This window comes from Camelus bactrianus, chromosome 9, assembly GCF_048773025.1.
Source record: "Camelus bactrianus isolate YW-2024 breed Bactrian camel chromosome 9, ASM4877302v1, whole genome shotgun sequence".
In the NCBI taxonomy this organism is placed as follows: Eukaryota; Metazoa; Chordata; class Mammalia; order Artiodactyla; family Camelidae; genus Camelus; species Camelus bactrianus.
The window spans coordinates 72,566,870-72,580,321 of record NC_133547.1 but is presented as its reverse complement, the minus strand read 5'-3'; the positions used below and the strand labels follow the sequence as shown (position 1 = coordinate 72,580,321).

General features: G+C 33.4%; 1 protein-coding gene across 5 annotated transcripts in view; it reads right to left on the bottom strand.

The window, feature by feature from the left end:
- RPGRIP1L (RPGRIP1 like) overlaps window positions 1-13,452 on the bottom strand; it is an 89,901-nt gene that overhangs the window by 30,339 nt on the left and 46,110 nt on the right. For 3 of the 5 annotated variants that reach the window (XR_012509300.1, XM_074370727.1, XM_074370730.1), the window contains exons 17-22: window positions 11,037-11,415; window positions 7,613-7,803; window positions 7,416-7,496; window positions 3,946-4,047; window positions 3,355-3,517; window positions 2,261-2,331 (exon numbers count right to left, since the gene is read on the bottom strand). Coding sequence is in view for 4 of the 5 variants with exons in the window: in XM_074370727.1 (XP_074226828.1) it covers window positions 2,261-2,331; window positions 3,355-3,517; window positions 3,946-4,047; window positions 7,416-7,496; window positions 7,613-7,803; window positions 11,037-11,415 (987 nt within the window). In the remaining variant the exon portion in view is untranslated. The remainder of the gene's footprint in view (window positions 1-2,260; window positions 2,332-3,354; window positions 3,518-3,945; window positions 4,048-7,415; window positions 7,497-7,612; window positions 7,804-11,036; window positions 11,416-13,452) is intronic. The other 2 variants (XM_074370728.1, XM_074370729.1) reach the window with 2 other exon arrangements.

Below are 13,452 nucleotides of genomic sequence, written 5' to 3'. Positions count from 1 at the left end.
TTATTCTGGGTAAGTCCGTGAAGGTGTCTCTGGATGAGCTTAACATCTGAATGGGGAGACTTGAGGAAAGCCGATTATACTCCCTAATGTGGGTGGGGCTTCGTCCAATCAATTGAAGACCTGAATAGGACAAAAAGGCTAAGTAAGGGGGAACTTCTGCCTGACTGCCTTGGGTTGCGACATTGATCTTTTCCTGCCTTTGGACTGAACTGAAACAACTACTCTTCAGGTCTCCTGCCTGCCTGCTTTCAGACTGGAACTTACACCATGGGCTCTCCTAGTTCTGAGGTCTGACGCAGACTGGAACGAAGCCGTTGACCCTCCTGGGTCTCCAACTTCATACTCTTGACAGTCATGTAACCCAACCCCCTATAATAAATCTCTTTCTTTTTATATATATCTTATTGGTTCTGTTTCTTTGGAAAACTCTAATACAAATGGCTAGAGAGCTAAATCCCACACAAGCAGCTCATTTTCCCATCAATTCCCACTATCAACATTTTCTAACAGAGGGTAGAGAATTTCTATTCATGGAAATAAATTTGATTTATTCTGATAAAAATAATGTAACAACTCTCAGATTTGACAAAGCAAAAGGATTAAACTGGATTGAACTAAGTGCTATAAATAAAAGTCTTCAGGCAACCATATGCAAGATTCCTTCCTTGATTTATCAATTTTGAACAATAAAGATTCCAGGAATCAGGAGGCTATAGGTTAGATGATGTTGTTATAATTAATAATTATATTATAATAATGATAATAAAACTTTGGATAGATGAAATGTTCTGTTTGTATTTATCAAGCACAGAAACTATGGATTTCTCTATTTTATGGAGGTATCTCAAAACTGAAATTTGCTGTGGGTTTGTTCTGCAAAGAGGTCAAGCTAAGAATGTGAGTTTTTTTTTTTTTAAGTTAACTTTTTTTAAATTGTCTTAAAATTTATTGGTGGTAGTTCTTCAAAACATTTCTGTACCTTATAAACACACAGTTCCAATTTAAGGTTAAGAAAGTTATTATCATGTTCTCTCTATAGTTTGTCTTTTTGCACACACCCTCTTTTAATCGCCTGAAATTGTTTTTTCTTTCTATTGAACTACAGTTGATTTACAGTATTATGTTAGTTTCAGGTATACAGCAAAGTGATTCAGTTATACATATATATTCCTTTTCAGATTCTTTCCCATTATAGGTTATTACAAGATATTGAATATAATTCCCTGTAGTATAACAGTAAATCTTTGTTGTTTATCTATTATATATATTGGTGTATACTTGTTAATCTCATACGCTAAATTTATCCCTCCCAAGAATGTGAGATTTTAAGAGTTGAAATAAGTATTGCAATTTTTACAAATACAGTAGAAATTCTAAAAAAAGATTACAATTAATCATTTCGGGAAAATTAATGTAGACGAATAGAAGAAATTAGGGCTTTTTATTTTACTTACATTTTCTTTACAAAAACTTTTCCCACCCTCACAATGAAAAATGCTCTGGTAAGTGGTACCTATGTAAATTAAAGTATAATTTTCTTTTCAAAATTTCAGTTTACATACTACTTTTCAGCAATGTGCTACAAAACAAGAAAGCACACCTATATGAAATTAATTACCTTCTAAGAAGATTTAATTTTTTGGCACAATGAAGTAACTTTAACAGCTTACCACTGGACATATTTAGATATGAAGAGTCTTTGAATTCACATATGTAAATTATTATAGTTTTAGATGCAATCTCACATTTTTGAATTCTTTAAAGCTCAAGTGATTTAACACATCTTTGTATAATGGTTCTGAGGATGAGATAAGTCAACTGGTTTCCGCAAATGTCTACTGAAGCTACTGATGTTAGGTACTCTTAACACGTTAGCATTATTTTTGCAAAATGCTTTTAGTAGAAACAAAGAAAATAAAAACATAGCTTGTTCTAGCATGAAATTAAAAAAAATTTTTTTAAAGAGAATAACATGGTAATGTTTTCTGACAGCCTAACCAATACTATTGTGTAAAAATCAAGTTAAAAGCATTAAAAAAATTTTTGCAAAAATAATGCTTACATGTTACAGCCCATTACATAACGAAACTGTAAGCCAAATGTCCTTGTACTAGATGATTCCTTGGATAAGATTATGATGATGTATTAAAAATTTTCCAGAAATATTTTGCTTTAAGATCTTCATATATGAAGACTGATATACTATGAATGAAAAGCAACCTTATTTCAGAACATTTCTGGTTGATATAAGGTTACTGACCTGTTTGATACTGGAGATAGGACCTGGAATAATACACTCATCACTGTCAGAAGCTGATCTGTCTTCTACATCTGTTAAAAAATACAATTTTATTGGTTTAAATCTGTTAAACCAATTATATTTGTGCCTTGTGAAATGGAGAGAAATAAGCTTACATTATAAGGATAACCTTTAAAGAACAATATGATAATCATGTTTGTATTCTTTTTAGCAGCAAAGATATTTACATTTACATTACATTTTAGAAAAGAGGAAAAACTGACCAAAAATTCTGAGTTTAGTTTTAGTAGAAACAAAGAAAATAAAAATATAGCTTGTTCAAGCATGAAATTAAAAAATTTTTTTCTAAAGAGAATAACATGGTAATAATGTTTTCTGACAGCCTAACCAATACTATTATGTAAAAATCAAGTTAAAAACATTAAAAAAATTTTACAGCTTTATTGCAGTAATATTCCCAAATAATAAACCACACAAATTTAAAGTACAAAATTCATAATTACAATATGAGAATACATATTTTGACAAATATCTAATTCTGTGAAACTGTCACCACAATTAAGATAGTGAACATCGCCCCCAAAAGTTTCCTCCTGCTCCTTGCAATCTCTTTCCTTCTGCATCTTTCTATTCCCATCCGTTCTTCCCTAGGCAACCACTTAAATGCTTTCTGTCACTATAGATTAGTTTGCCTTTTCTAGATATTTATATACATTAAATCATGTTGTTAGTTGCCTTCTTTTTGGGTGGGGGGGTCTGAGTTCTTAGTTTTAATTTTTAAAAAGTCAAGTCCTGTAGAATAACCCAGATAACAGTTCTGAACCCAAAGAGAATATAAAGCCATTTAAAGTATCAATTGGAACATGGCCAGCAATAATACTTGCATTCTGTGGTGCTGCTCCAAGTTGAAATAAGGAGATATGCAACAATTCCACCTGACATAGCTGACCAGACTGAACTATATCCCATCATTTCTGTCAAGAAACAGCTATCATTAAATAGAGTCGCTATTAAATGAAGATGCTCTATGAGGCATGCGTGCTCAGACAGATTAAGTAAAGGAGAGTTGAATATAATTTTAAAAAGAAAGTCACCTTCTGGTTCCAGTTCTTCAGTTATTTCTGTTTCATCTTCAGAAGAAGTCAAACTTCGTTCTGCAAGCTGACCCTCAGATAGTAAAGACACATCATCATTTTTCCCTTGTTGCATTATCTCAGTGTTTTCCTTTACCTTACCTACACTGCTTTCCTGAAAAACCTGAAGAAACACGAGCACACTGATATATTATGCTTGGATCACATTTATAGCATTCTTACACCTGAATGATAGTGAAGCATGTAAATATACAGACATGCAATATACATATGATTCATTAGAAAGTAATCCTTCAACTGGCAAATAAAAATTTGCAGATAAATTAAAATCTGATTATAAACTAAGAATTAAAAGGCATTAATCTCAAAATGAATTTTACATTATACTTTAATTCACATATGTATTTACTACTACTACTGCCTGCATAATTGTAGCTGTTACACTTGCCATATTTTTGACCTTTCTATTCCAAGGACATCATATATAAAAATAGGATAAATGATATGATTTCTTGACCCATGTCAGAGCAAAGACAAAGTCTTTAAAAAACAAATTATACCTTTCAAAATAATTTTAATACAAGCACATACCTCAGGAATATGTGAAATAGTTGGCATATTAATTTCTGTTTCTGGCATATGTTCCACTTCTGGTGAAATTTCCTTTGTATCTTCAGCAGGAATAGAGATCTCCTTATATTAATGTGAAAACATGCATGTATGTTATTTTGTATTTATTATTAAATCCCAAATCATCCTAAGACTTTTACACACACACACACACACATTTACTAATAAAAATTAGGAGCAAATATAGCAGTTACTTATATGACACTGAATTTAGTTGGTACATTTCAGTAACATGGTTGCTACTCTTTATGGTATATACATGCAATTGAAGAACTGCAAACATAGTTCACTGAAGCATTGTTTATAATCACAAAAAAAGTAAAAACAATACAATGTCCAACAAGAGGGCGTTAGTTAAATAAAACAGGGTATATCCAAACACCTGAGTTCTCTGTAACCATGAAAAATAATGTAGACCTGTATTTACTGACACTGAAGAGAATATACAATATACTGCTGAGTAAAAATGCTAGTTATAGAACAATATATGTAGTTGCATACTGTTTATTAAAAACAAACATGGAAATAAACAAACATTTGTATGTACATTTCCATGGGAAAAAGTACATAAGAAAATTCACCAAATTTCTGTCTCTGATATAGAGACTTGGGGAAATTTTATTGTTTTATTTTTATTTGTTGCTTATTTTTATTTTTTAATATTTCCATGATGATTATGCATTATTTATGTAGTTTTAAAAATTTCAAACACTTGAATAGGCTTGTACTTTCCTATAATCAAAATTGTCTTTTTACTGTGTCAATTTATAGTTAACCAATTTTCCAGGGCTCATAAACTGATGTTTATTTTTAAAATATAGTTTATCATTTTTGCTATTTTAAAAGTAAACATGCCTAAGACAGAAAATATGAAAGACAAATAACAAAACATAAATGAATACACATCAGTATATTTCCATTACCCAGTAATAATATCAGTTAATAAACAGTTAGATTTTATTTCTTTATAATTAATTTTTAATACAAATAAAATGTTTTGGTTACACAGTGGAAATTATATTGTAAATACAACATATCCTGTTACATTAAAAAAAAACATAAAATTTTCTCTTGATAAAAAGCTTTGGGTAAACATTTTTAATGACAACATATTACAATGAGTGGATGTATCATTATTGACTGAATCATTTTACTAGTGTTGAACGGTTTAACTAGTTCATGATTTTTAGCTATTATGACCAATATTACAACAAACATCTCTATGTATATGCCTTTTTATATTAATGATCATTTACTTAGGATCAGGCTATCTGTGTCCGAATCCCAAATGTAATATTTTGATCTTGAGCAAGTTACTTAACCTCAGTAAACATTACAGAAAAGTAGTGTTTACTTTAAATGGGAATAATTCTAGTATGAACTACAGTAAGGTTGTTGTAAAGATTAAATGAGTTCAATGGATATAAAGCATTTAGCTCAGGGCCTGGCACATAATAAACATTCAATAAATGCTAGCTGTAAAACACTGTCTAAATAATAACTACTGATTTATTAATTTAGCACACATATTAAATGCTCTGTATATACCAGGTATTATTTTGAGTCATGGGGAGCAAGAATATTTTGATCTGGGTGGTTACATAGGTGTATACGTGTAAAGATTCATTGAGCTATGTGCTTAAGATTTGTGTCCTTTACTATACAGAAGTTATATCTCGATTACAAAGAAAATATATTTATTTTTAGAGTCCACAAGATGATGGTGACGAGTGATAACAGTGGAGATGATCTGAAAGTGTAGTTGACAGGTTTTATGAATGAACTGGATGTGAGAAAAAGAGGAATCGAGGAGATACCTTCAAAGTTTCACGTCTGTGCAAAGTGGGTGAATGACTGTCATATACTGAGAATGAGAGAAAATGAAGAGAGAATAATTTTGAAAAAGGGTCGGTGAAGTCAGGTTTGGTTCTGGACATACTAGGTTTAGACTCCTATGAGACATCCAGTGCACATGAAATAAGCAGTAAGAAAATAAATATGGGATTCAGTAGTAAGACCAAGACTGGAGACTATTAATATGAGAGAGTCAGCATATAGGTGCTTTTTAAAACAAGGGGATTTGATTAGGTATTTTCTTTCAGTTTTGTTGAGATACAATTGACATACAGCACTGTATATCAGTTTAAGATATACAGCATGATGATCTGACTGACATATCTCTTGAAATGATTACCACACAAGTTTAGTGAACATCCATCATCTCATATAGATACAGAATTACAGAAATGGAAGAAAATATAGTTTTCCTTGTGATGAGAACACTTGGGATTACTCTCTAAACAATTTTCATATATAACATATAGCACTGTTAATTATGTTTATCATGTTGGACCTTACATTCCTAGTACTTATTTATCTCTTAACTGGAAGTTTGTTACCTTTTGACCACCTTCATCAAACTCTCCCTCCCTGATGCCCTGCTTCTGGTAACCAGAAGTCTGACCTCTTTATCTCTGAGTTTGTTTGGTTCTGAAGGATAACTGACCTATAACACTACGTTAGTCCTTGTTATACAACACAGTGATTCTATATTTCTATATATTTCAAAATGGTCACCACAGTAAGTCTAGTTATACTATGTCACCATACAAAGATACTATATAATTACGGACTCCATACATTTCATACCCCTGACCCACTTATTTTGCAACTGGAAGTTTGTACCTCCTACCTCTTTCACCTGTTTCTTTCCTCCTCCCACCCCTCTCTCCTCTGGCAACCATGTTTGTTCTTTGTATCTATAAGTCTATTTCTGTTTTGTTATGTTTCTTCATTTGTTTTGTTTTTTGGATAAGATCTCTTTGCGTACATATAGATAGAGAAGAAAAGAGGTCTAGTTCTGAAGTTTGACTGCTGAGGTAGTTCAACATTTAGAGATATGGTCCAGGAGAATGAGAAGAATAACTGGTAAAGTTGGAGGAAAATCAGTAAGGCATGGTGTCCTAGAGGCCAAGAGAAAAAGGAGCAAGCACTCCACTGTGTCAAAACTTACTAGGAGATTAAGATGGAGACTGAGAGTTGATTACTGGATATTGCAAAGTGAAAGTCATTGTGACCTTAGCAAAAGTAGTTTTAATGAGGAAAAGCTTTACTACAGTGAGCAATAAACATTATGAGGAAAGGGAGACAGAATTACGACAACTTTTTGAACAGTTTTGTTTTGCTTTTTGGTAAATGGGGCAGAAGATTAGGGCAGTAACTGGAGAGAAATATGGGGCCAAAGGAAGGTTTAAATTCAGAATTAAGAACATTTAACACTTAGCACAGTGCCAAATTACAAAGCTAATATTTTAAAGGAAGAAGTATTTTATTTATCTGTTTCCATTTAAATCAGGTAGGATATACTATACCATTTATTTCAAATACTTGTTATGAGAAAAAAATCAGTATTTTGAGTGTTTACTACTTACAGAATCCTGATGTTGTGTGATATCCACAAATGATACCTTCTTATCTTTAGGTGTTAAACGTCTTGGTTTAGGTGTTGGTGCCTAAAATAAACCAATAGGTCAAACTGAGTACAGTGAACATACCTTTTAGATATTTTTTCTCTTTTATTTGACTGTCTTTTAAGTTTTATAGGAAATTCAAAGTCACTGTTACTTACTACAACTAATGTGCTAGCAGAGGATGCTGGAGGTAGCCTTTGAACAACTTCTGACTCTTCTTTCTGCACGAGATTTCCTAAGCCTTCAGTTGTGATGGATCCACTTGGAGGAAGGTAAGCAAATTTCCATTTCAATATTACATGGATGGTTCCTGCAGGATGCTTTTTGTGATCTGTTAACTCAAATATTCCTGTCAAATTACAAAAATAATTGCAATTAATGCTAGAAGCAAGCTTCATTGCCATACGAATTAGAAAAGAGCAAAGAACTACACACAACTTTAAAAATAAGTTTGGCTTTTACTCACAACTCAAATGACTCAAGAGATTGAAATAAAGACAAAAGGATCTATAACGGGTTCATCTCTCAAGCAGAGAGATTGAGGCCTTAAAGATAATACTGATTCAAAGAGGAGAAAACTGACTTATAAATATTTTAATCACTGAAATTAAATTCAGAAATTCTTCAGAATTCTTAGCTTTCCTCTAAGATATTATCTTGGTTATAGCTCAAATAACAACCTTCATTTGGATTTGATATTCTTGCCAAAATTAGTCTCTGTAGAAAAATATATTAAAACTTCAAAATTTCAAATAACTTATATATCTAAAGGAGTCTTTTTATTACTATACAATTCTATTATAATTTTAAATATACTTTACTGAGACTTGCTAAATTACTCCAAATTAATAGTAGCTCAGCAAAAAATGTCCATAAAATAAACAAACCACCCAAAACATATAATAGTGACAAAAAGTATCACCAAGCTGAATCTATAATATTGAGTCATGCATTTTAATCATCACATTAGATTTTTCAGTATGAAAATCCCTGACTTGAAAAAAAACAAACCTATATTGCAAGCATAACTTTTGTTTAGGGGTATCCTTTACTTAGTTCTCAAGTGTTGGACACTTCTTTTAATGGCTGGCTGGGAAAGAAAAAACTAAAGAACTCTAGACTTCAGGTAGAAAAAAGATATAGGTGGAATAGAGGGAGGTGAAAAACTTCTATTATAGGCACAGGTGGGATTTACAGAACAGCTGACTGAAGAGCCAGTAAATCTTTACCACAAAAAGCAATGATAAAACTGAATAAAATGATCAAAAATAACCATTTAAGAACTCTGGAAATTGATCGAAGGTGTACAACAAATTGAAAACCATTTACTCAAGAGAATCAGCTGAGCCTCAGTAAGAACAAAAGGACTCAGAAAAATCCCTAATAAGCAACTTGCCCTGACTGAATGAGATTTGTAGATTGTCTGAACTTTGAATGTGTTACCCAAGCCATACACTGACCCATAGGCAAAGGGTGGAAGCCTGCCAGCTCCAGGTGTTTAAATCCAACTTTCAACTAACCATTGACTGACCACTAAACTATGCTCATGCTTAACATTAAAACAGAATAAAACAAACAGAAACTTAGCAGAGACATCAGTGGCTACAGTGAGGGAAAAAGACTATAGAACTAGTCCAGGCAAGTCACCAAACAAACCACAACAGCAACAGTAACCACCCTGCGAAGGGCTGGAATCTAGAGTTGCTATGATATGATGTCCCAAATGTCAAGTTTTAAATAACGACAAAAATTCATGAGATATGCAAAGAAACAAGAGAATGTTGAGCTACATATACAGAAAAAGGTCATCCATAGATACTTTCTGAGGGCATACAGATATTAGACTCAGCAGATAAAGATCTCAGAGCAGCTATTACAAATATGTTCAAAGAGCTAAAAAAACCCATATTTAAAGAATTAAAGGAAAGTGTGATGACAATGACTTATAAAACAGAATATAATAAAGAGCTATAAATTATAAAATGGGAACTAGAATATATTGTACAACATATATATTTCATAATAACTATAAATGGAGTATAGCCCTTAAAAATTGTGAATCATTATGTTGTTCACCTGTAATATATAATATTGTATATCAACTGTACAATAAAAAAGCAAAAACTAAATAGGAATTCTGGAGTTGAAAAGTACAATCACTGAAATGAAAAAATTCAATAAAGGGGCTCAATAGGAAATTTGAGCTGGCAGAAGAAAGAATCAATAAACGTGAAGATTGATCAATACAGACTGTCCAATTTGAAGAGGAATAATGAAGAAAAATGAATAGAGCCTCAGAGACCTGTAGGACACCACTAAATATACGAACGTATATGTAGTGGGAGTCTGAGAAGGGGGAGAAAGGGCAGAATAAACAACTGAAGAAATAATGGCAGAAAACTTCCCAAATTTCGTACATAATGGTCCCCTACACATAAAGAAGCTCAACAAGTTCCAAGTAACATAAGCACAAAGGGATCCACACCTAGACATGTCATAGTTGAAATGTTGAAAGCCAAAAAGAAAAAGAAAAAAGAAAAAAAGGAAATCTTGAAAACAATATCATATACAAGGGAACCATAATGAGATTAACAGATGACTTCTCATTAGAAACAATGATGAGATTAACAGATGACTTCTCATTAGAAACAATGATGCCAGAGTCAGTTGTCTGATGTACTCAAACCGACTAAAGAAAATAAACCTGAAAACTAAGAATATCATATCCAGCAAGACTACCCTTCAGAAAATGAAAGCTAAATAAAGACATTCCCAGATAACAATGATTAAGTGAATTCATTGCCAGCAGACCTGACTTACAAGATGTAGTAAAGAATTTGAGGCTAAAAGGAAGTGACACCAGATGGTGACTCTGATCACTATGAAGGAATAGAGACAAATAAAGGTAATTACATAGGTAATTATAAAAGACAGCATAAATATATGTTTTTCCTCATTTCTTGTCTTAACTGATTTAAAAGACAGTTGCATAAAACAATAATTATAAAATTATAATGTTGTACTTACAAGATAAAATACGACAATAATAGCACAAAAGAAGGGGAGGAAATGGAGCTAAGAAAATGACACCAGAGAGTAACTCAAATCCGTATGAAGAAAAAAGAATTCCAGAGATGGTAAATATATAAGTCTTCTATAATTACATATACATTCTCCCTTCTCTTAAAAGAGATAAAGTTACATAAAGCAATAATTACAACACTGTGTTGTTGGGTTATAACATATACAGGCATACTATGTACATATATATGGCAATAATATTACAAAGGAGGGGGAGAGAATGGAATTATGTTGGAGCAGACTTTCTAAATTTTAATAGAGTTGTTAGTCTTAAATTTAAGTTGACTGAGGTAAGTTAAGATGCATATTATAATCTCTATAACAACAACTAAGAAAATAACTGAAAAAATATAATATTATACGCCCAAAGTTTAAGATTACCTAAGAAGGCTAGGAAGATTAGTTATAAACAGATCACATCCAAAATGCTGAGGTATAATTTTGTTGTTGTTGTTGTTGTTTGCTTTTTTACAATTTCATGGATTCAAGAAATATGCTTACCTGAAATACACTTGTCATGTGCCAGTGAAATCAGAGGCACATTGACTTTTCCTATGTAAATATTCTCCTGGGTATCACTATCATCAAACACATAAAAACTCAGAGACTCTGACTTAAGGTATCGATCCAAATCCATATTCATTGGCACTGGGAAACACATGTGATCATCAAACTGTGGATCATTGCTACTGGGAATGATGGCTGTATCATGGTCTGCAAAATCAAAAAACTTGTACACAACATATGGGTGTGGCTGCAGGTGGCTTGCTTGGGACTGCAGGTGGTTGCAGCATCTTACTGTAATATGAAGTTCATTTAAGTTGCCATCTGTGGAATCAGTAGAACTGAGCTGAGCAGTTTTGGGTGCTTGCTGACTTAACTGGAAAAACATACATATTTATATTATAGTAATAATACAATGAAAAGATAAAAAGCAGCTGCCAACCCCCAAACAAAATAGTTTCACAAATGAACAAAAAGCTGCATATTTTTATTTCATAGTGAACTTCTCACTTAAGGACTCTTAACTCGTATTCAAAACCAATATTCTCTAGAACATGTGTACAGATGTTATTAGCAGCAAACATCAAGACTGAGCAAACATGTAGAGGTTGCTGTTAAAACCAAATAAAGCCAAGAAAATAGCTAATCTCATGTTATTTAATTCTATTTAATAATAAACAGGTAAAGTGTTAAAAGATGGGTCCAAAGACAAATGTCTCCTGGTTCACAATTTTATTTAGAGCTAATCCTTCAACCATTCCAGTTATTCCTATCATATCCCATTCTTAGGTGAGAATCCAATGAATTTGATGGTACCCATCCACAAAGATGATTTTGTTATATTTGGGTTGGCCCTCATCCTGAACCAATGGGGTTTGGGGGAACAGATACCTGAGGCCAAGGTTAGCTAGTATATCAGATTCCAACTGCTATATAAGAACAAGGGAACAGAGTGAGAGATAAACCCTGCAGAGGTAAAACCTTGGCTTGGGAGGACATTTCAGAAGAGAGATGAGCAAAGGGAGTTATCAGGCAGGGTCAGAAACTACTTCATGGCCCTTTCTTGAACTATTACTCAGGTAGGCGGTGCACAAGTATCACAGCAAACACCCACACTGACTAACTGCTAAGTGCACCACGGCTGACGTGATCTGGGACCAGGAATGCAGTGTTGCAGGGCCTTGTGGTGTCAGAGAATTCTCCACCTTCCACAAGGGGACCACTCTTTCACTGAATTTTTGATACTGGATTCAACATCTGGAACGTCTGACTCTAGAGAACTTTATTGGAGAAGGAAAAACAGAACTATAGTCATAATCTCCTTAGTGGAGACATCTGGTGGTGTGGAGAGGGGAAATCTGAGAAGGGAATCATAATACTGCTTTCCCAGGGCTAGTCTGCATCTGGCAATAGAAAGCTGAGTGGAATGATTTACAAAGTACCTTCTCCACTTCTCTTCCCAAGTCTACCCACAAAAGGTGAAATTCCAACAGTAAGTGACTTATTCAAGCCATGAACTGGGAGTCCAAAACCCTTTAAACTACAAAACCAAATAAATACTGTGGTTTCTCTATTTCTAATTTCCTTTTCCGTAACAGCATTTCCCAAAGCATGTTCTGAAGAATATTTGTCCAGAAAGCTCCCTCTGGGGAATGGGTGCCATTCTTGAAGTTTGGGAAATCAGTGTTATATTAGTCACGGTTCTTTAATTGGAAGTCATAGAAACTAATTCCAGTCAGCAAATACAATGAAATGAGACTTTAATATAAGGTTATCGGGTTATTTCATAGAACTACATAGCAGAAATGTGATTCAGTCTTAGGAAGGTGATGGGACTGGAAAGCTACCAGAATTTACTCTCCATCTAGTTTCCAGTTTTCTCCCCTAGTCCCATTTTCTTCCTTTGCCATTTAACATGGTAGCAGATGGCTGCCCCACAGCTCCCAACCTTACATGTTCCAGGCATGGAAAGTTGTGCTTTCTCTTGCTCTCAAGAAGCAGAATCTGATTGGCTCAGCTGGGGGCAGGTGGACATTCCTGAATCATTAGCTATAATTGGGAGGAGTGGGAGAGAGCAGGACGACCAAACGTAAAGCTGGCCCAGTCCCACGGATCAGGAGAGAGGGTAGCTCCAAACGAAAAAAGAGAAACATGACTTGAGCAGACATTCCAAAATGTTTCTACTATATTCTATCCCTTTATTACTCAACATAAGTGTATACTTTATGCTTCCTCTTGAGATTCATGTTATACATGAGAAGTCCTAAAGGATCCCATTTAATTTTGCTCAATTCAGTGTTTTCTACATTTATTGGATCATGGAATTCTTTTGGAAATACGGCTATTAAGACTCCATGAAACAAAGTTTGGGAAATGCCTGAGGGGTTGCACTTTAACTTCCAGTTCTCATGTA